At 43.1% G+C, this 21,984-nt stretch overlaps 6 protein-coding genes across 6 annotated transcripts; 2 read left to right on the top strand and 4 right to left on the bottom strand.

The window, feature by feature from the left end:
• Positions 1-234: 234 nt before the first annotated feature.
• Positions 235-546, bottom strand: Bfra_002086 (uncharacterized protein; the record flags this gene model as incomplete). Its single annotated transcript, XM_037332510.1, has 2 exons — positions 235-430; positions 464-546. The coding sequence occupies 2 exons, from the start codon at positions 544-546 to the stop codon at positions 235-237; spliced, it is 279 nt and encodes a 92-aa protein (XP_037196664.1).
• Positions 547-677: 131 nt separating this feature from the next.
• Positions 678-3,666, bottom strand: Bfra_002085 (putative zinc finger protein dhhc domain containing protein; the record flags this gene model as incomplete). The annotated part of the gene is made up of 2 exons (XM_037332509.1): positions 678-946; positions 1,002-3,666. 2 exons carry the CDS (start codon positions 3,664-3,666, stop codon positions 678-680), a joined length of 2,934 nt encoding a protein of 977 aa, XP_037196663.1.
• Positions 3,667-13,996: 10,330 nt separating this feature from the next.
• Positions 13,997-14,886, bottom strand: Bfra_002084 (uncharacterized protein; the record flags this gene model as incomplete). The annotated part of the gene is made up of 3 exons (XM_037332508.1): positions 13,997-14,128; positions 14,183-14,747; positions 14,813-14,886. 3 exons carry the CDS (start codon positions 14,884-14,886, stop codon positions 13,997-13,999), a joined length of 771 nt encoding a protein of 256 aa, XP_037196662.1.
• Positions 14,887-15,565: 679 nt separating this feature from the next.
• Bfra_002082 (uncharacterized protein) lies at positions 15,566-19,215 on the bottom strand (the record flags this gene model as incomplete). The annotated part of the gene is made up of 6 exons (XM_037332507.1): positions 15,566-17,525; positions 17,582-18,169; positions 18,230-18,425; positions 18,482-18,762; positions 18,818-18,980; positions 19,029-19,215. The coding sequence occupies 6 exons, from the start codon at positions 19,213-19,215 to the stop codon at positions 15,566-15,568; spliced, it is 3,375 nt and encodes a 1,124-aa protein (XP_037196661.1).
• Positions 19,216-20,413: 1,198 nt separating this feature from the next.
• Bfra_002081 (uncharacterized protein) lies at positions 20,414-20,636 on the top strand (the record flags this gene model as incomplete). Its single annotated transcript, XM_037332506.1, has 2 exons — positions 20,414-20,421; positions 20,465-20,636. The coding sequence occupies 2 exons, from the start codon at positions 20,414-20,416 to the stop codon at positions 20,634-20,636; spliced, it is 180 nt and encodes a 59-aa protein (XP_037196660.1).
• Positions 20,637-20,913: 277 nt separating this feature from the next.
• Bfra_002080 (uncharacterized protein) lies at positions 20,914-21,357 on the top strand (the record flags this gene model as incomplete). Its single annotated transcript, XM_037332505.1, has 3 exons — positions 20,914-21,009; positions 21,110-21,190; positions 21,238-21,357. 3 exons carry the CDS (start codon positions 20,914-20,916, stop codon positions 21,355-21,357), a joined length of 297 nt encoding a protein of 98 aa, XP_037196659.1.
• Between the last annotated feature and the right edge of the window lie 627 nt (positions 21,358-21,984).

Below are 21,984 nucleotides of genomic sequence, written 5' to 3'. Positions count from 1 at the left end.
AAGCATCCATGTATCCAAGCATCCAAGCACCCAAGCATCCAAATATCCAAACACTCTATAACCCTGAAAATTCAAACACAAAGTCAAAGACAAACTCAAACTCAAGTTCAAATACCAACACAAATACAGAGTCAAAAGAAAAGTAAAAGCAAAACAAAAGATTATCTCATAATATATCATATCATATCAAATCAAGCTATCCCAAGCTACATAGGTATCTATCTATCTATTTGTTTATCCACCCACCCACCCATCTATCTTATCATCATCATCATAATTACCGTCTCCCAAAAAAATGCCACGCTCCGTTAATGCAAACAAACTCGCACGCTCACTGTCCACTTCTCCCATCCTGATATTGAGCCTCCTCAGATCCAGCCAGCCAGTAGCAAATCCATACATATCCATAGCCATTAAAAAGTATTCCCATCTATATACTACAAAATTCCACTTTCTTACACACATCTCTCTGCTATCATTATTTGAATAAATGATTCCACTACCCTCCATTCCTGTATTTTCCTTTCCGTGCCGATTCATTCCCATTGCCGTAATCCCTGAAACCAAAATTCTATTCGTTGAAATCGAAGATCAAATGTCGTGATAACATACCGCTCTGTGAACGCTGCCAACAATGATCGCTAATGGTGCTTCACTTCAATCACTTCATCATTTCATCATCTCCCAACCTCAACCCTATCTCTCTCACCAAGTCCACCACTCATCTGTGCATCATCACCAAAAACAGGTCTCTTGTTAGAACCAGGAGGAGCCTGTTCCAACATTCTTGGTCTATCATCTTCATAGGATTCAGAAGTATCCGATTCGCTATAATGTTGACGGCTTCTACCATGGTCTTCTCGTTTACGATTACGTCTTTCGCGGGCTTCGCGTCTTGCGCGGCGGCGCTCACGAGCTGCCTCTTCTTCTCTTTCTTCTCTAGCGGCTGTAAAGTTGGTTAGCCATTTAATCATTCTATTGATGCATGGGATGGAACATACCTCGAATTTGTTGAGTGGCAGTCGCGTAAGCTTGAATTTCTTCGCGACTCAACACTCTAAGCACAATCACGAAATCATCCCGAGCTTCGAATCGTTCTTTTCCAACCTCTAGAGCGGCAGGGTTTACCAATTTCCTGGCAATCTTGGTCCAACGTGCATCAGGAGGGACACCATCCTTTTTGGCATCTTTCAAAGGAGCGACGCCTTCACGAATTGGAGAAGGATCCTCTGGAAACTTTTCACGTGGTTGACGTAAAATACCCTTAATGGCAGGCTTCTCAGGCTTCTCTTCAACCTTCTCTCTTGGTGGTGAAACAACTCGTGCTTGTTTGGCTTCACCTGTGGTAGGTGCTGATGATTCACGGCGACCTCGCTCTTCACGGTTGAGTTCGGCTCTCAATTCAGCGACCTCACCCATATCTTTGGTGATAGACTTTCTACCAAGTGGCTTGTTCGATGGTGCTAGTGTAGGTTCCTGAGCAGATTGTTTAGGTGCTAGTACTGGCACAGGCTCTTTATCAGCAGGTGCATCCTGATCGGCCAATGCAGCTTTCAATGCTTTCAGATCCATGGTATCTCTTGGATTGAATGGTGCAGCCGCGGCTCCAGAAATACGTCTAGGTCTGCGATGGCGGTTTGTTGCTTCATCTGACGTGTCTGAATTATTATCGTTGGTAGCACCAGTGGTTGCTGCGTCGCTACGAGGACGATCATCTGGCGAGGATAATCTTTCCTTGGGATTCCGACCACTCAAGTCAACAAAGTCGTTATCCGGAGAACGTCTGTCTCTGTCATCTCTAGCAACATCACGTGGAGCTGATGGCATTTCTTCTCGGCTTCTTTCTTTCCTCGAATCAGGCATATCATCCTCTTCGCGGCGTCGAGGAGGTAATGGTGGTGTGACTTCACCTCTGTCTCTGTGGTGTCTCTCCTTGGGTTCTCTACCGACCGATTCGGTAGAATCTCTCTCGTTGCGATGACTTCTTTCCCTTCTTTCCTTGCGATCTGGTCTGTCGGATTCAGATGAGTCCCGGGAGTCAGTGTGGCGACGTTCATTTGAGGCATCCACCATCTCCTTGTCGCCACGCTCACGTCTCCTGCGTGAATCATCACCATGATCCTTACGTCTTCTTTCGTCATCTCTATCATCACGATCATCAGGCTTCATGGTATTTGCCATAGCTCCAAGACCAAGAGCGGCAGAGGCAATACTAAGTCCCGTTGCAAGCTTCTCATGCGTGCTAGACTTCTTCTCGCGACGATCATCCTCACGTTCATTTCTTGGGGATCTATCGTGTCTATCGGACCGTTCATGTCTCTCAACTCTCTCAGGTCTTTCTGGTCTTTCTGCTCTACTAGCCGGTCTCTCTGATCTCTCGGCACGACTAGCAGGCCTTTCTTGTCTTTCTGTTCTCTCAGGGCGCAATCCAAAGCCACGCTGTTCAACAGAATCATCATATCTCTCTTGTCGGTGATGTGGTTTTCGTTCTCGCATTTCTTCCTCCCTTGGGGTATAGTATTCATCTCTAGGGACGTGCCTGGTGATATCTCTATCTTGGTACATAGAAACAGGTCGCCTGGTCGAAGTTCGTCTTTGAGGTCCATCGCTCTCATAACCCGCGGGTGGATCCATACGTACTGGACGTTGAATTGGTTCAATAGGTGTGACATGGGGAACGGGAATTCTGGCGGAAGCTGGTTGAGGGTCCCATGTTTGAATTCTGTCAAAACCACGTGTAGATGGGGGTGGGCCGCGCTCTCGGGTATCATAAGATCTTGGAGATTGAACAGCTTCTCCAAATCCAAGAGGGTTGGTCAGGCTAGCACTAGCGGGTCTTGTTCTACTGTCGATACTATCCCTACGCGTATGCCTTGGATGACTGTTGTTCAAATCATACGTAACCAAATCTTTGGGATTTGTATAACCATAACCATCCTCTCCATAATCGTCTGCAACTGTATCTGGATGACGTACTAGATTGGCTGTGTGTACTGGCCCACGAGGTTTGGTAGTAGTAGTTGTTGTCGTAGCGTACGACGGAGTAGATACCGGAGTCGAGTACGATGCAGTGATTGGAGTAGGTATGTATGATGAGGCAGTTGATGGGGTAGGAATATAACCTGGGATGTCTCTGCTACCAGGAATACCAATTCGAAGATGGCTCGGCTCTCTGTGCCCGTGGGAGTCTCTAGAGGATCTGTTCATATCGGCGTTATCCAAAGAAGCATATCTGCTGTGGTGATGAGAACTTCGAGATGAAGCTGGAATTGTGTAATATTCTTCCTGGCTAGCGCGATATGGGTTCTTGATGGATGGACTGGCAGGTCTCACAACGGAAGTATGAACAACCGTTGGATGCTTTGGAATTGATGTGAATACGGTATGTGCATTGGGTCGAGAATCAACCGTGTTGCTGCGAGTGCGGCTGGCAGTACGATGGTCAGGTTTGACCTTGTATGTTGTTGTAGTAATGGGAACATGAGCAGAATTAAAGCTTGAGCTGCTACTTCGAGGGTTTTCGTGTCGAGATAAAGGTACGACATGATGATGGGTGTGTGATCCCGAAGAATGATTATTGTATGACAAATCGACTGGGAGACTTGCTCGCGCAGGATTGTAGGTTGGTGACCTTGGTCGTGTGTGTCTGCTGTATCGGTCACTCATATTGAGTATGTTTGTGTTCAACGTATTATTATGGTGTGGAGTTGTTTAACTTTTGAGGTACTTGAAGAGTTGATGTATGTAGCGAATGATGAGAGTAGAAAGTGGAGGAATGATGACTCGAACTTCGCCGCAATGTAATTTTGGACTCGATCTCGATATTGTCAGCTTTTTTTGTGGAAAGTTTTCGTTCTAGCGAAAATCAGAGAAATCGTTAGCAATCAAGTGATTATCAATGCCGTCGCCTGCTCAAATTTTCACGATGTGAGAGTTGTACACACGGCGGGATTGGTGGGTAACAAACAATAAAATCTTCAATAAAAAGCCCGAACTCGAGTATGCAGATACTTGGTACTGTAAGGCTACCAATAATCCAGGTGTAGACGGATAGTTGCAGAAATGGATCTCTGACCGCAGTAAATTTTTGAAATTATGTTTTGCAGATGATTGATTGCGATATTTGAGTGGTATAATGAGAATGAGGTAACAGAGGCAATAACCCAAGTAGGGAGATATGGGGTAATCGGTCGTGAGATTTAAGTCGAGGGGGGGGGGGGGGGGGGGGTGAGAATGTGGTGTGGCGCTTCTGTTGCCTGCCTGGTGTTTTGAGTTGTTCTGAAAAGATTAACCCCGCTGGGTGGGTGGACTGTAAGACATATGCGATTGGATTGGAAGATTGGGTCGACGTCGTACACACAAAAATTAATTTTTGCTACGAATGCGGGAATGCAGAAGGTGCGAAGATGATAAGCAAGAAAAGAAGGACGACGAGGTTGTGCTGGAAGAGAAAGTAAACGGCGAAATGAATGGAGAAGCAAGGGAAGGGGAGTATCAAGAGTGTGACTGGATTTGGATTTCCGATTTCCAAGGTTCTGGTTCTAAGTTTGCCTTCTTTTTTCCTTTATTGCTTGCTTAGTATTCCTCCTGTTTACTCGAGAGTGAAGAGATATACATGCGATACAATAGGTGAGGAGAAAAAGAAGGCTTTAGAGAAGTTGGGAGGATGTATACATGTATGTGTATTTTTGTTCTTCTGCTTTATCGTCGTCGTCGTCGTAGTTGAGTCGGATAGGATAATAGGTTTTGTTATATTTTAAGAGAAATAAAAAAAAGTACACGGGGAAATAATGCGACTAGAGTTTTAGTGTTCCAAGATGTGGATTCCTTTGCTATCTCTTCTTTTGTGATATTGGATGGATGGATGGATGGATGGGTGAGTAGATGAATATTAGACTAGTGAGCCCAAGTGAGGTCGTATGGATGAATGTATGGATGTATGGATGTATGTATGGATGTATGGATGTACTTTGTATGGACGGATTGGTGTTGTGAAATTCGATGCGTGGAGGGAGGGAGTGTGGCATGTAGGTAGTGTGGATTCTGTGTGTGTGCGCGTGTGTACCTAATACCAGAGTCTATGGATTGATTGAGTATGTATGATGGGTCCTCTGTTCTGTTTTTTTCCCTCTTTGAATGGAGATTATACGGACAGAGTGTACGCACAGATGCATAGATTACAAGAGATTGAGATTCGCTGAACCCTTGACCATGACGTTTTGGACAGACCTTCGTACACGGATAGAAAAAAAGAACCGAAAATGGACCCATGTCTTTTGGTATCCATGTTTAATGTTTATGGGTCATGGTTGAGTGAAGAGTGAAGAGGGAAGAGTGAAGAGTGAAGTGTGAAGAGTGAAGAGTGAAGAGTGAAGTGTGAAGTGTGAAGTGTGAAGTGTGAAGAGTGAAGAGTGAAGTGTGAAATGTGAAATGTGAAGTGTGATGTGTGATGTGAAATGAAGTGAAGTCAAGTCAAGTCAAGTAAAGTGTAACATAACAAAGGGGAAACATTCAACTGGTATGATGAGTACCAAAATAGTCAACGGTTGATAGTACCTAGTACCTCCTCCCTAGTGAGGGTTGAATTAATTCTCTATTAAAAAGCCATGCTCGAGTATATTGCTTGTTGAGAAGCGACTTTCTTTTATGGGTGACTCCTCTATCATATAAATCACAAAAGATATTACCTAGTACCTCCATTATATAATTCATAGAATATACCTAGTATCCCCATCATATACATAATAATACTCTCCTCTCTACCTAGTACCTAGCATTCTCTCAAAGCCCTTCCTGTCTCCCATGCCCACTTCATCCAAACCACACTTCACTCAAATTGGAAAATATACCTCATGTCATATAGCCACATTTGGAACTCCTTCTCGCTTCAGACATCACCTTCTTCTCCTTCTCCATCCCTTTTCTTTCTTAGTGCCAAGTAAAGTTTCCCCTTTGATGCGTTGCCAAAATCGCAGCTTCCTGTCGTTCTTCCCCCAAACTCTATGCATAGGTACCATTTTGGTGATCAGGCACAAACAAGCACCTAGGTATGGAGATCTCAGAGAGATAGATTGGGAAAGCTATCACCCATAGCTATAGCTACTTACTTCCCGCCATCAATTATCATTACCGTCCCGTCGCGCTCCAAGGGGTTTGTAATTTCATGCAGGGCTCAGTTCATTGGGCTGCAGAAGATTCTCCACTATTCTGATGCCTTACGAGCCATTGTTGCGGCAGTGTACGCGCAGTACGAGGTAGGCATCATTCCCGATATCCTCGGAATTGTGAAACGAACGAGACTTACGATTCTAAAGTCGTCTTCCTGCCCTGCCAGTATCCTGTCACCGAGTACCTTTACACTGCAGGAACTATTCTTTGCATCTTTTTCCTTTTTGGCTGAGCTTGGTGACCATCCAATAACATGTTCTTCTTTCGTGGCGTGGGGCAACTAAAACACTCCCGTCTTTTGATCTTGAGACCACTGGTGGACCAATTGCAAATATCGCCTATAGCCGTCTCAAAGTGTGGTTGAGGCATGTTTTTCACGTTTTTGACCCTTCTTTTATTTTTCCTTCCTTTCTCCCTGGCTCGTTACAAATTTCATTCTTCTCCCCCAGACCTGACTGAGCACATGACATCATTTCCTGTCATTTTCTTCCTCCTAATCGAAAAAAAAAACCTAACGTGGCTTATATATCCCCATACCCTATATCAAAATGTGTGCGAGCTTTCCCAATCCCAAGGAGATCCCTAGAATTTCACACACGGAACGATCCATTCTATCCACTCTCAACGTTCGACGTTCCTCACCACAGAAACCGGCGCCAAAACTAATAAGTATACCAGCCAATGCTTGTATGCCGAGTATAAAAGCTCTAATGTATAATCCTCGGCCCATCTTTTTTCATTCTCCTGCTCGCCCAGTCTGAGCCAGTTGCTTTCTAGTGCCCCAGATCTCCACTGCAGTGCAAGGATTATCCAAAGATCATCGTTCTAGCTTTCGGAAGTGCCCTTTCATCTGCGAGATTGCTAACGCCCAATTCTAATATAATCATCTTTGGGCAATGAGGGATCATCCATATGGAGAGGACATCAAGATACCCGAGTTACGAAACAGGACTCGATCATCGGATGGAAATGGAAATCACCCAGATCGTTTGCTTGCATCACGTGGTCATTCGATCCATCGACCGAGCTGTACGATCGTACCATGAGTGACACGGAGACGACCTAGGTAACTAATGGCCGGAGCTCCCTCCAGCTAGCCTTCCATATGTTTCATCTCAAATCGAGCTTTCTCAAGCTTGAGCCGCTCCTACTTCTATTTCGCATCGTGAACATTCTTCTTCACTTACGAACTTTACCTTCCCAAGTGGATCCCGGGCCGTTACAGCCCGATTTTGTCTAAGAATTGATTTGCTGAGCAAAGTTATTGAAGGCTCAGACTCAGCAGATATATGCATTTCACTAGTAAACACGATGATCTAGGTTGCGTAGTCCTCTATAGTTTCTGCTGTGGGAACACGAAAGGGGGCTTCTGAATGACATGGTTATGAATTCAATCTTGATCTTTTGTACCTAGCTAGGCAATTTACACTTTTCATTATGATGATGTATATACCCATTACACTCGTACCATAATTATGCAAGCGAAAAAATATCCAATGCATCTTTTGAGAAACACGGCTCGCTCATGGATGGGGTCTGGAAACATCGCAAAACCGATCAAGAGAGATCCACCATCAGAAAATTCAATGCCAGCTTCGATCCATCCATTACTAATCTCGCTCACTTCCGTTCAGCCTCACGATTTGCAGTTCCCAAATTCATATCGCGTCTGATTATCGCTTGATGAACTTCTCTAATCGCCTTTTCGTTGGGGTCTTTGTATCCGAAAATTCATGTCAGAGTTGATATCTTTCTATGACATGAACTCGCCGTGGTTGGTGGAGAAGATTTCTTTCTTTCTTTCTTTCTTTTTCAGGATCTCAATACTTTCCACACCATGTCATACCACACGACACCAAAGCATGCAAGATGGAGATGAGAGCCTCTTCTCCTTGGCTTGGCTTGGCTATATGTATACAGTAGTCTGAATAGATACTCGGCGTAGTAGTCTATCGGGCGTTATCCATCTCTCACACTGCCATCCATGCTTTGTCAAACGTATGCACATTTCCCCAGCACGTGTTTTGCTTCTTTTCCTTTCTTGCCTTGTACTTCTATTGGTTGATGAGAGATTCTTCTAGCATTGGATCTTTGTACGGAGTTTGGGTGGGATGAGGTCATGATGTCATGAATGCGTTGTTCCGTCTTGAAGCTGTCTGTCTACGGATCTGTTCGTTGGGCTGTGAGAATGGGTCGGCTTTGTAGGTATCCTCATTCGTATTGCGAATGTTCGCGAGTGCGTATGCGTTTTCCTTTGTGTGTTCTGTTATGTTGTGTTTGAATTGAGAGGGGGAATGGTTTGGTAGTATATGGGTCCGATGTACATGCACCACATACTTTGTAGTTATGAGATGTAACAACATAAGGCTGAATGAATTATAAATACCACGAACAAGGCCGAATGATCATTCGGGAGAAACCATCACTCGGGAGAAACCATCACTCGGGAGAAACCATCACTAGGAAGGACACCAGTAGGTGTGGAGACTAAGTTCTAACACACCAGGATCCTTCTGACTTTTGAAAGTTTTCAGAAAATTTGTTTTGCGATTGTTTGATATTGGGTTTTGTCTTTTCATTGTTTGATTTCACTCCTAGTTATTTATTGGAAGAAGTCGTAAGATGTAATTATCGACATTTCAGTCTCGTGTATTCACTGGTGCTAAGTATCCTTTCCTTTCCTTTTCCACACATCATATCATCACTTTAAAGTTTACGCAGCGTAGCTACTTTATTCCTCACTCTTCACACTAAAATGAGAGCTTGAGGATGTAGCGGTAGGTACTACCTATGCGTTGGGATGGGGTTTTGAGTTTATTGATCAGCTGTGTGTGATATTTTGCGTGTGAGTGAGAGATACCCGTGGTCTGTTGTATTAGGGATATTGTTGATAAGAATGGTGCTGGTACCGGGAGACTGGATCTGGGCATGATGAGTATGATTTGTGGGTTATGGGTGAGTTGTAGTAGTACAGCGGGTTGAAGAACTGATCCATGCTTTGGGGAAAGGAGAGGAAAGGAAAGGATTCTCCAAAGTCCTAGATATCATTCTGACGAGGTGAGATAAACCACTTTCTTTTGGGAAGATGGATATGAGGTTCTGGAAATGCGTGGTACTTACGATCGAGATGAGATCATCCATGTATGTATAATTTCCGGAGGAAAATACGGTATCTGCATTTGTGATCACTGATGAATGAGACTTTGAGAAGTAAGTCGAGAAGATTTGTACGGACTGGGAAGGACTAGGATTGAGGATTTGGGTGTGGATGTGGATGTGGATGTGTAGATGTAGATGTAGATGTAGATGTAGATGTGGATGGATTACTTGGTTGTTCATGAGCTGAGTGGAGTATGGGTTTGTGGAATTTGGATTCTAGGGGTGCAGAAGAGCTTGGTGTTGGGAGGGGAGAGGGGAGAGGGGAGAGGGGAGAGGGGAACGGGTTGGTTTGGAGGTGGTGTGTGTTTGTATATGTTTGTTGTTTATCGATTATTGAGATGAAGAGAGAAGAGTTAACTGGAGTTTTGCCTCCTGAGTGCGTTTCTTTATTTCTTTATTTGGAGTGAATAAATCATTAGTCTATTTATTACATCTAGAGGAGTGTATACCTAGTGCTCACTATTCGTTTGGATTCGGAGCGCATACATTGTGATACTAGTGGGTGGGATGGGAACAGGTATGTTCTCTATGCTTTGATTGTTTTGTTTGCATCTTGTAGAAATACGATACGATGGTCTCTGTTTTGATGGGTTGGAGTTATGGATTAAGATACAAACTTGTATAGTTATGAATGTTATGGATGGAGTTAGTATATCCTGGGCGAGTGGGGGTGGGAGGCTTTTCTCTCTCCTTTGTGTATAAATGGGCTTGGTACGAACGAACTTGCGTGTCTGTCAACCTTCAATCACTTTTTCAATATTCTTTTCCGAAAATAAGATTGACGTGTTGGAATCACAATCGTTGATGTATATTTCAATTTTTGTTATGTTGAAGCAGTAATGTATTATCGTTATTTGATATTCTAAAAGAAGTGGGTTTGAAGAATCTCTGATTTCAGTTGTTGGGTAGGTAGGTGTACGTATAATTTCGTTTCCATCGAGGGAGGTAGAAGGAAGGGTTGAAGTAGAATATAGTTCTATCAGATTCACGATACGAAGAATAAAGATAAAGTACTTGTGAAATAGGGTATCAAAATTCATAATATGAAAAGAGAACGCAAGGTACTTGAGATTTCATATAATACATATTTTCATATTCACAAAACATCACACCCCGAAAAATGCACATCGTTATTCGCCGTAATCTCAATCTCAATCTCACTCTTAATCGTCTCCTATCATCTCTCGCTCCTCTCACATAAACACGTTTGATAAACAACACCGTGCACATCTTCGGCTTCACATCAAACATCTGCGTCGCCTCATTTTCGGTAGAAGCAGTAAACGAATTGCTCGTGCTAGAGGTGAATGGGTAGTTGAGTGCGGTGCTCCATTCGGCGAGTTTGAAGCTGCGGGACGCAGGTACTACGATGTCGACGCTGTGCGTCATTTCTTGCGTTTGCGTTTTGGAAACACCGTTTTGGATCGGTGTTCGTGGGTGTAGGTGCTGGAAGACTTGTTTGGGTGGATGGGGGCGGGAAGAGATATTTCCTATGCTTTGTGTGTAGGTAGATAAAGAGAAGGGTTGAAGTAGAGGATAGATGGGAGGAGGTAGAAGGAAATGAAAGGGTGCATTTCCGTTATACTTCGTGTGTATGTAAAGAGGAGGATTGAGGTAGGGTATAGTTATGTTGTATTTATAATGAGAAGATAGAGATAAAGGTTTAGTCTTTCAAAGGTTTATATATCGAGTGTGTATATTCTATATGGTTGAAATACAATTCTTTTATTAATTTAATACTATGTATTAATAAATCTATTCTTGTTTGAGAAGGATGAGAAGGATGAGGAGGTTTTGATAATCCGATATCCGGAATAGCTTTGTACTTGAATCATGAGTATTGAAGTTATTATACTAGTGTACAATATAATACATGGCTATTCTCAATGAGCGAGATGAAAGAAACCTCCCCTAAACCATGCACTTCCCTGAATAATACCTCATACACAAATTCGATACTCTTATCCGGGAATTTGTGATGATATTCTCATCGCTTCGCTTCGCATCCCTCGAGCGGTTCTCCTCGGCTGAGTTACTTCGCTTCGAAGCATGGTATATCTACGTCTGGAACATCTACATCTGAAACATCTACATCTGAAACATCTACATCACAGAATTCTATATCTCGAATGCAAATCACAATTCTTGTATACATAACATACAACATCAGATCTCATAAATCCCACCCGACTCGATTATCTTCTGCGCCCGATACAGAGATCTTGAATCGGTGTTCTGTTCTCGGGTAGTATATCCATTCATTCATCATTTATTCGTTCATTCGGCCGGTGCAGTGCAGTTTTCCAGACTGAGCTAAGCTGAGCTGAACTGGACATATCGCATCTGCAGGCACTGTACTTTCTTCCATACTAGATAACTCTCCAAACAGTAACATTGTTACTGTCTTGCACTTCCCTCCTTGTCCGAAACGAAAATAATTCATATTTTTTTTTTCTTTTTCTTTCTTTTTTTCTAATACGCTCTGCGCCTCGGGGTGTACATCAATTCATATCTTTCGGGATTGTCTACGACCTACGACCTACTTGTTACCTGCACGAATAATCTTCGAATCCATCCCCAACGTACTAGAGTAAAACTCTCCATGTTTGAATATATGAATGATGAATTAACTCCTCGTTTCTGATATATGGGAAAGATTCCTCTACTTGAATATTGATGGGGAAGTGGATTTCAATGCTTTTGTTGTGGAGATGGGGATGTGATGACTGGGATTTGGGATATGGCATGCTGGGTTGTGCGTGTTTCTAGAATGCGAGAGGGGTTGGATTGCGGTCTGTGGTGAGAGATATAAAATGCATGCAAACGGTGCACAGGGCGTGCTGTAGTGATTGTGGCTATGGAGATGAGGAGTCGGGATATTGAGATGTGGAAGGTTGTTTGGGGAGGGGCTTGGACTTGGGAGATTGTGGGCTGGTATTTGATCTGTGGGTTTGGATTGTGGAGAGTTAGGAGGCTTTGGCTTGCACTGCATCTTTTGGATAGGGATATATATTGAGCATGGGATTATGGTAGATTTGGTGTATGGGATGGGGAGGGATCTTGTAGAGATCGGACGGAATGGAGGCTGTAGGGCATGATGATGTGGCGGAATTGCTATAGAAACACTTTGAAATCTGAACGATAAAGAATGAAGAATGGGGTTTGTATTGATTTTATAAGATCCAACAAATAGTATAGGAAAATCTCATATCGATGTAGCAGAGACTGGAGGGTATGAAGATGCGGTGGAATTCCCACCAAAACCACAGTTACTGAAACTCGGAAAAATATTCAATCTCAACATACATACTAACCAGAAAGTTGAAAGAAACTTTTTGCTTGAATAAATTCTGGAATCTCATCCATCCTCTTTGGCGCAATATCTCATAGCCACCCGAACACCAATCTGAACCCCCCTTCAAAAATTCAAAATCATACTTCCCAAGTACTCACTCATGACTTACAAACAAATTCTTCTTTATTTCATCTCATCTCATCTTCACATCCACCAATCGGATCATGATATCCCGCCAAATAAGTAACATAGTATAGCGTTCAATGATCCCGTACTCTCACTCACTCAATTCATCTACTTCCCCGTTTCATCTCCTCCCCATTTCACCTATCCATACATCATCCGACCCATCTTCCCACGAATCCATCAAAATTCCATACACAGAACCAACAAACCCTACGAAGTTGCAAGACCAGTAACAATCAATTTCCTATTATCACTACTCACATCTTGATAATAGAATCTTAAATCATGCAGATACCAGTCTGTACATAAGCGACCGATGCCAGCATTTCTTTTCTATGCCCTTCAGGCACTTATTTTTCAAAACTGTCCTTCGTTTGTTTTGTCGATGGATAATGAATGAGATAGCTTGCTTCTACATTTCTGATATTCACAAGGATGAAAAAGATTTTTGTTTATAACAAGTGCCAAGTAGCAATATCATGAATTCATACGATTTCCTTCGTTTTCTAATGTACAAGTATCGAGATACCTACTCAAATCTCACATCATGAATTTATCATCTCCGGGCCTCCGGCTCGATGAAAAAAGAAAACGAGATAATACAACGTACACGGTGAGCACGAGATTTAAGGTGCTAGAATCGACATAGATGTGAAGTTTAATTACCTTTTCTCCTTATATCACATCAAATCCCACTAGCTACCTACGAAGAGAAATATTGTATGGAGAGGTTGAGTTAACTTGCTAGGTGAGAAGATCGCGGAAGATGAGATGAGCACTGGCTCGGTAGTTTTTGGTTCACTCGGATTGATGAGAGTGTGAGATATCGGAGCTAGCGATAGAGTCTTATAAGCACATTGTTATGTTCTATCCCAGGTCAAACATTAAGATGGGTGGTTTCCAACTCAATCATAGCCTCTTCAAACGCCCTATAAATCCCACAAGATACTTCAAATCCGTACCTATATACACCTATCCAGCCGAGCCAACAACAAACGCACACATACACAAACCATCCCATCCCATCTTCCCTCCTCCCCCTCAAATCCCCCCCTCATCCCCCCAACACAAAGCCACCCCCACCTCGCACACTCCCTATACCTCTCCGCCACGTCCCACATCCCCACATCCTCAAAAACCTCCCCCGCTTTCTCATACAAATCAATATGCCACCACGAATGCAATATACTATCCTGTGCTGGTGTTTCCGGAGTCCCAGGACCAGGTAGTCCCATCGGATGAAAAAGGTGAAGTGTTAACGAAAGAAGACGAACAGAAAAGAGTTGGAGGAGGGGAGAAGAGGTTGTGGTGTGGGACAGCCTGGGGGAGGGTTAGTCTTGAGATGAGATGAGATGAGGGATTGGGGATGGAAACAAACCAGAATCCATTTTTCAACAATTCCGCAAATTCCATCCCGTCACTTTCAAGGTTTGGGAATGTGAGGAAAAATGCACAGAGAGATAATGTGTCACCGATTAATTCATACGTATCCCCATGCGAATTTAATGGTACCTTCTCTCCATTTTTTCTCTGCGCTGAATTTGGATTCGAAGAAGAGAACTCCGAGTATCGAGACGTGAGTAATGTGAGTTCGGAGTTAAAGCAGGATTGAAGTGTGTGGATTGGGAGGGAAGACTGTGTAAGAGTGGTATGGAGACGGGTATTGATTGTTTCTGTTTCTGCGTCTGTATCTTCAGAAGATGAGTTTATCTTTTTCACGGGTTTGGCTTGTGGAGGTGCCGGAAGTGCCGGAAGTGCTTCAGTTAATCGTAAGAATGAATTCTTTTCTGGCTTTGCATCTGAGTTAGAGTATGATTGCCGTTCCTGAGTTTTCGCATCTTCGTCTTCATCATCACTATCATATGGGAACTTGGTATATGAATCGTGGCGTTTGTGAAGAAAGGATTGCCATTCAATTTCATTGGTTTCAGGATTTTCTCTATGTTTGAAGATTAGAATTCAAAGAACAATGAGATATGGAAAATGGGGAATGGAGACACTAACGGTCTTTCAAAAGCGAGAAGGGCGCGAATCTCTTCGCATCTTTGCACCATGTTTAAATCTGCTGGTATTGTCATATTGGAGCTTTTAATGGATCAATCTCCTATTTGTTGGATTGTCTAGAGAATGGGTATATCGAATCAAGAAACACGAATATGTAACTTCAGTTTAGAGATTTGGGGAAAAAAATCTCTTTTCTAAATGCAAACGAAGGGCTAGAAACAAGAGCAAAATTGCAATGGATCATTGGTATAAAGAAACTAAATAATATTTCTCCAACATCGAAACAACCTGGCCGCCTGATATATAACCTATCAATTCTGCGCCTCGAATCCTCTGGGTCGATTGTTGGAATAGGCCCTGAGCTTGGCCATCGATATGCTCATAAGCTGGCCGGTGAGAATCCTTGACTCCGCAACTTTGTACTCAGCATCTAATAAGTAGAGTTTGGGAAATTGAAATAAATAGTGGTTCGGTAGGTTGGGTGATATCTAGCCTTAAACCGGCCCAAGCCAACTTTTCTATGTCCTAAATGTGACAGCGATAGAATTTTTTTGATTGAATCGTCTGGATGCGAACCCACCCCCACCTCAATGCTGCAAATTTCTTGCAGTAGCTTTAGACTTGCAGACTGAAACTATGGCCGATATTTGCGTAAGCTTGAACGATGTCGATGCAGGCCCGACCTCTTTCCCATATATCTCTGATATTGTGATCTATGAGGTGAAAGGTGAGCAAGTGCTCACCTTTCCATGATTAATTTGCAGATTCGAATGAATCATCTGTCCCTTCGTCGTCGCATTTATTGTCACCCATCTCAATATCAGAACCTCCGAATACACCCCCATCGGTAGACCCATCAGAAAATGTTTTCCAGTCGTATTCACATATCCTAGCTCCTCCAGTCACAAGAAGCTCTTCGATCAAGTGATCATTCTCGCTACTATCCTCACTGGAATCAGATGGTATAGCAGGATCTTTCATACCCGACACTAGAATTTTCAAGGGGCTATAACGAGCGAATGATGTAGTATCAAATAGATCACCCACACAAAAATTCACATCTGCCCCCCGTTCTATCAATACAGATATGCCAGCTCTCCATCTCATGTACACTGCTTGCTGAAGAAGATGTTTTCTGCCGTCTGTATTCAAAAACCATGATTTGCAATAAAGGAGATCAGGATGCATGCCAATGTCAAGGAGTAGTTTCAAAACCACCTCATCTCTTTTCCTAAATACATCAAATATGATGTACTCGCATAAATCTGTTTCAGTAAGATCGTGAGCCACCGCTCGCTCTAAAATGAAGCGAAGTTTCGCTTCGTTATCACATCGTGCGAAAGCTGCCAGAGATGAGATGAGGTGGTAATTGGGGCAACCGAAGGTTTGGATATGATAGAACAAGAGTTGAAATCTTTCCATTGAGTCCATTCTTATAGCAACTGCAAGGAGGATCAATTCTATTTCTGTGGGAAAATCTCCGGGCTTCATGGGCCATTCCGACTGTATTCCAAGTTCACTCCTGACAAAGAACGCTGACGTTTTCTGGTGAGGATGTAAAAGCGCATAAGAGAAAGGTTTCCACCAGACATGAACATCGTCTTTTAGTATTAAATCGCATTTGTTTGCGATCAGCTCTAGATGATCGAGGAAATTGGCTCCCATCAAGAGGCCACTTTTCCCACCTAATCTGAGGATTTCCATGAGAACCATCAATAAAAAGTTACCACCTTTTTCTATTGCAAGCTCCAAAGCAATATGACAGCTTTTAAGGTACTTTTGTCCATCTTCAACTATATGAATAAAGTGGCGCACAAGTGCCGCGTTCTCAAAATGAATAGCAACGCAGAGAGGAGGACATTCTCCAACTTCCAGAGGTACGTCAACAGTCGCGTTGTATTCATCAATGAGTAGTCTTTCCACATGTTCCAGCTTCAGAAAAGTTGCGTAATAAATCGTTGTGCCAGGACCATTCGCATTCTCCCATTTGTCATTCGAAAAGTTGGTACCAAAAGAATCACCACAGCCTCGTTGGCCAAACCAGGCCTCTCTCCAATGGTACGAGTCCAGATATGAGACAATATATCTCGCTGTTTCCATGCCGTTTTGATATGAACAACCTCTCGCGTGAGATAGCCAGTGGTTGAAAGGGTACTTCCATATAATTTCATGGATGTTCTGTGCAGTGAGCCCATCGATGTAATTTAGGCAGCATTCAAGAGCAAATAGGTGTAGAGAGGGTTCACCAAAGCCATTCATATATGTGACATTCAGATGAGTTGATGTCAGATACTCGCGAACTGAGAAGTGAGACAATTGGACATATTCTCTGTGGTGAGTATCAGTGACCTCCGAAAGGTGATATAAAAACTCATCATGTCTACCGTCGTCGTTATTGAGGGTAACCAAACTCCCTAAAATTTCAAGGAGTTCGTCTGGATTTCCGAATCGATTATTGATGTTGAACGAAGATTTCGAATCAATTCCTGCCGCTACAGCTTCAGCTAATTCGCGGATCGTTAGTTTCTCGTGACAAATCACCAGCCACTTCAGTGCAGCAACGACTATGTCTGTGTAATCTTCATGGATATTTGAAAGCATCCTTTCGTATGTAGCATGTAGAGTTCGAGGCAGGCTCTTTAGAGTCTTTCGTAACATAGCTGGAGTGGGGCACCTTTTTAGGGCATCGAGCTGACAAGTCACCCACAGGAACCTACCACAAGGTAAGATTCTAAAACAGATAGGACTGTCTAGGGGATAAAAACTCACATTCCATTAGCACTGTCTCCCAATGTTATTGCTATCTCAGTCTTAATCTCAGGTGACCACTTTCTTAATTTTGTGTCGTTTTCCAACTGTGTTTTGACGTATTGGCATGTGTCCGAGTTGACATTTTCATTTCTGATAAGAAAAGTTGAGAGTTTGGGTATCTCATCTATAATTTTTTTGATGTCCGCTTCCTTCCGACTGGTCATGAATATATGTAAACTTTTGTAGGCCCATGAGGATACCTCTCGCAGTAATTCACAGACAACCTGTCGATTACCTTCTTCGTAACCTCTAGGACATTCGTCCACTGCATCTAAGATTAGGTAAAAGGTTCCAGGCATCGAAAATACGGCTTTTAGCATGGCTTTCAGCGTCTCTAGGTGCGGAACGGTGGATTGATTGTCGTTGTAGATGGCTAAAGCATCGTCGAGCGCGGCGTCATATTTGACGAGGAATTGTGTGAGAATTGAGCGCAGTAAATTATTGGCATTTTGTTTTTCGGTTTCGTTGAAAGAGAAGTAGTAGTATGCGATGAAACAGTCAGAATTATTGGCACAATAATCGGTCATATCCTGAACAACTGTTGAGCTGTATGTCTGTTAGCACACGAGCATAAGCTTCTTAATGTTGATGGAGGGCTGTCCGCACCACAGAATTGTTTTACCGCAACCTGATAGACCCTGAACCCAAAGAAAAGAATCATCGTTCGTCTTCCAACTGCGGTAATTATTGCTTTGAAGAAACCATGACCCGGTGCCAGGTTCAAAGCGTTTTCGCGCCAAGTCATGGTTTGTTTTCGGGTCTGCGGTCGACAACCATTGAAGAACCTCCTTTTTCTTAGATTCTGTTGTCACTGATCAGTAATTTCTAGGAGTTATGCATAGATTTTTTTTATTTTACCTCGGGCTTTCATCTTTTCATGAGACTCGAAATCCAAACTTTGCTGAGTGATTGTGCATTTTATATCCTGCATGCTATCTTTAACATCTCGAGTATGTTGGACGATGTTTGTATGATTTGTATTGATGCTCTGATTAAAAAGACTGATATCATGTCTAATATCGCGAGCATCGTCTTTAAGATCTCGGATATGGTCTTCGATTCTCTGCGCATTTTTCTTGATATCTCGAGTGTCGCACAGAGCCTGCTGGGCGTATTTCTCGACTGCTGCAATGATTTGTCTGTAGTCAGACTCAGCACGGCTTCAATTTCCAATAGGTAATCTAGACCGCTTACAGTTGATCAGACTGAATTGCAATATCAAACTGCTCCCTGATATCATCAAACCTTGACAAACATTTGTTGATTTTCATATCCCAAGAACTCCCTCTAACCCATCGATTAAACAAATTCTTCTCCTCTAATCTTTGTTGGACTTCGTTGATGATTTCCCGACATTCTTTTCAGGGCTGTTCAGCTTGTTCAACGAGGCAGAATCGCCCTTCACTTTCATCAATCGCAGCTATATTCTTCAAACCTTGGTATGAGGCAAGGAATCTCCGCAATGTCTTTAGCATACGCTCTAGATCAGTTCGATTATGTTCAGATAGTCCAACTTTTTTAGACAAAGCTTGGGCTAATTGGATACAAGCAATGATGCTGGCTGTGAGCCCGAGAATGCTGACTGGGCCCATCTTGGTGGTCCCCCTTTTGAGCCTTGTCGGAGATCAGAAAACGAAGTATCCTCAATAGCTAAATAACACTGATTGCGCAAGATCCAAAGTATCTGTGATTGTGTTAAAAAACGATACTGCTGTTAGCAGACACGGATCAAAACCGAGGATGAGAAGTGCAGTTCCTGAAAATCTTGTTTCCTGCCAAGGTTGGCGAAAGGTAAGATAAGATGTAAGATAGCCTGTATTTTTTGCATGCTCTGTCGATAGGTTACATAAGCATAGCCTCAAGAATCATGTTGTGTAACTAGCTGAGCCACCACACTCTGGATAGACACGTCTAACGAAGCAGCCAAACTACTAGGGTTGATTGAACCCATACTCTCGAGTTGTAGACCCAAAAGACCGCAGAGTGTATTCATTCATTGTCATTTAGAAGAGGAATTTGCAACAGCTCGACTTGAGTTAACGAGACGAGATGATTTCCGAACAAAACAGGGCACAGCAAAGGGCGTATTCTTCCATCGTGTTGGCAATGATGTTGTTACAAAAACGGCTCCCACCAGTAATTTGCTCTTTCCTCTTGGTGAAAGGTCGAACCACCCCCAAGATCAATTACCTTGAAAAGTAGAAGACTCAACGTGAAAAGGATCGCAAATTATAGCAAAACCATTGCTGGCCAAAGCAAGAGCGGAGTAAAGGTTGAAATGACAGGTAGAGAATGACATGTCAGACATCCATTAAAACCATCAATAACATGATATGACCGTATTTAACGGCTCAGGTATCGGAGTTGACGAGCAGACTTTCAAAGCTCCTGGAATGACAACATTGGATGGTTCTGGTCTTGAAGAGCCATGCTGGAACTTTCTCTCATGCAGCCAAAGCTGATGAGTTTGTTTTGTGCATCCTGAGCATCCCCAGAAACAACCACGTGAACACTTTTTTGCCTTTCTCCAATTTATAGATTTGTTTTGTCCCCAAAATGACCATGTACACAGAAATATAAGACTCCATGATATTGCCCAGCTTAAGAGTTTGTCAACGTGGCTAGGTGGGGGGAGATTTCCATGAAGTTGATAGGATTTTGCGAACGTATATTTTGATACGTTGCTGGCCGCTATGATAACTGGCATATTAGTCAATGTAAACACACACAAATGTGTAGGTCCAGCATGATGATAGCAAAGTAAACAACGGTTCATTTGGTGATGTCAACATGCCTCGGTTTAATTATCAAACAGAAGCTCCCTCTGAGTTGTTTTCACAGCAAAGACAAATGCGTCAGTGATGAAGTCTCTCCAAGAACGGGTCTCAAGAGTACTCCACCGCCACGCCCAGCAAGGTACGACGACGTGTTTTATGGACCTTTCGGGTATCTCTCCGACATCGTGCAGCTCTTGCGGCTCGGTCAACAAATAGTGGTACCGCACACTGGGTAACATGATTGTGGCCGTGAGATATATTGCCACGAACGGTGACGGATCTTAACACGGTGAGTAAAATAGAGATGGCTGTGGATAGCAAAACGAATACGTGCAGATGAAGCTATGGTATGGGGACAGCCCCAGCTTGTATTGCATATTCAAACCGAACCACTCTTTGAAAAGGGCGGGGTTGGGGTTACAAGTTGCTACGCCGCTGTTTTCTATTGATGAAGAAAGACGAAAAAAGGAAAGTGAGAGGAGGGAGAGAGAGTGCATTTCATCCGTGATACTAATGCAGACCTGCACTGCCTTCTTTCAATTGCCGGACAAGACGACGACTTATGACTTATGGAGACTTTCCTGCCACCTCCTGAGTTTTGAAGTTCCGGTACGTGTCAATGGATGGCAGAGCTGACGAAGAAAAGAATGGCTGGAGATTACGCTCGGTCGCAATAGAAGAAAAAGAATGAAATGAGTATTTTCAGCAGTTCCACTTCGAAACTTCCGCTGGCTGGCTCACAGAAAAAAACATCAAAGGTTTCTCAACTTTTGCCAAGACTTTGCGGAGGGTGAGGTAACTTTTGGCGCTAATGGATAAAGCAATCTCGGACGGGAGTCGGAAGCGGCGCAGTGTGAGAGTGTCTGGAAAAAAGGCTGGGAAATTAAAATGAGTTCGAGCAAGGGTCGAGAAACCTTAACAGGGTTTGCTATGGCAACCAATAGGATTAGCGTCTGATCTCAACGGAAAGACCCTTGACTAATACTTGAAGCTTGGGTAGTGTGAAGTGTGAAGTCAGTCAGTGTCAGTGAAGTGTGAGGGAAAAAAGAGGAGAACCGAGGTGCAGAGACAAGATCGTCAAATGAGCCCGATTGCGTGTTTTCTTCTTATCAATTCGGATCAATTGTTTTCGAGAGGACATGCGTTTGAAAGCTGACAAGTGTAGCTGCCTTCATACAATTAATTGATCCTATCAAAATTCAATTGATCGATTGATGAAGCTCTAGATTTACACAATGTCTTTTCTGCAGAGTACCGAGATGTGATTCGACTTCTTTTCCATGTGAAGCTCGGGTAGAGCTCTGCTGAGCTTACAAGTTACACTCCTCCATCGATCTTATCCTATCATCCAATCAATTCGTTCCACGATACGAGTCAACGTCAGGGGTCTCTCGAATGTGAGGAGCTGAAGCTTAAGGAAATTGAATTTATTTCTCACGGCGTGCAAACTTGCACTTATCCACATTCGACATGGTCTATGGAAGACGGCCAATTGTGAGGCTACCTAGATTCCGGTTTGGGATCATTGATTGATGGTCGTTGGTTTTCATTTGCAGAGATTCGAAAGGACATCCAACCGGAGCA

This window comes from Botrytis fragariae (assembly GCF_013461495.1).
Source record: "Botrytis fragariae strain BVB16 chromosome Unknown tig00000006, whole genome shotgun sequence".
Classification (NCBI taxonomy): domain Eukaryota; kingdom Fungi; phylum Ascomycota; class Leotiomycetes; order Helotiales; family Sclerotiniaceae; genus Botrytis; species Botrytis fragariae.
Note: the sequence above shows the minus strand (reverse complement) of the source record. Positions and strands in the feature narration are given on the sequence as shown.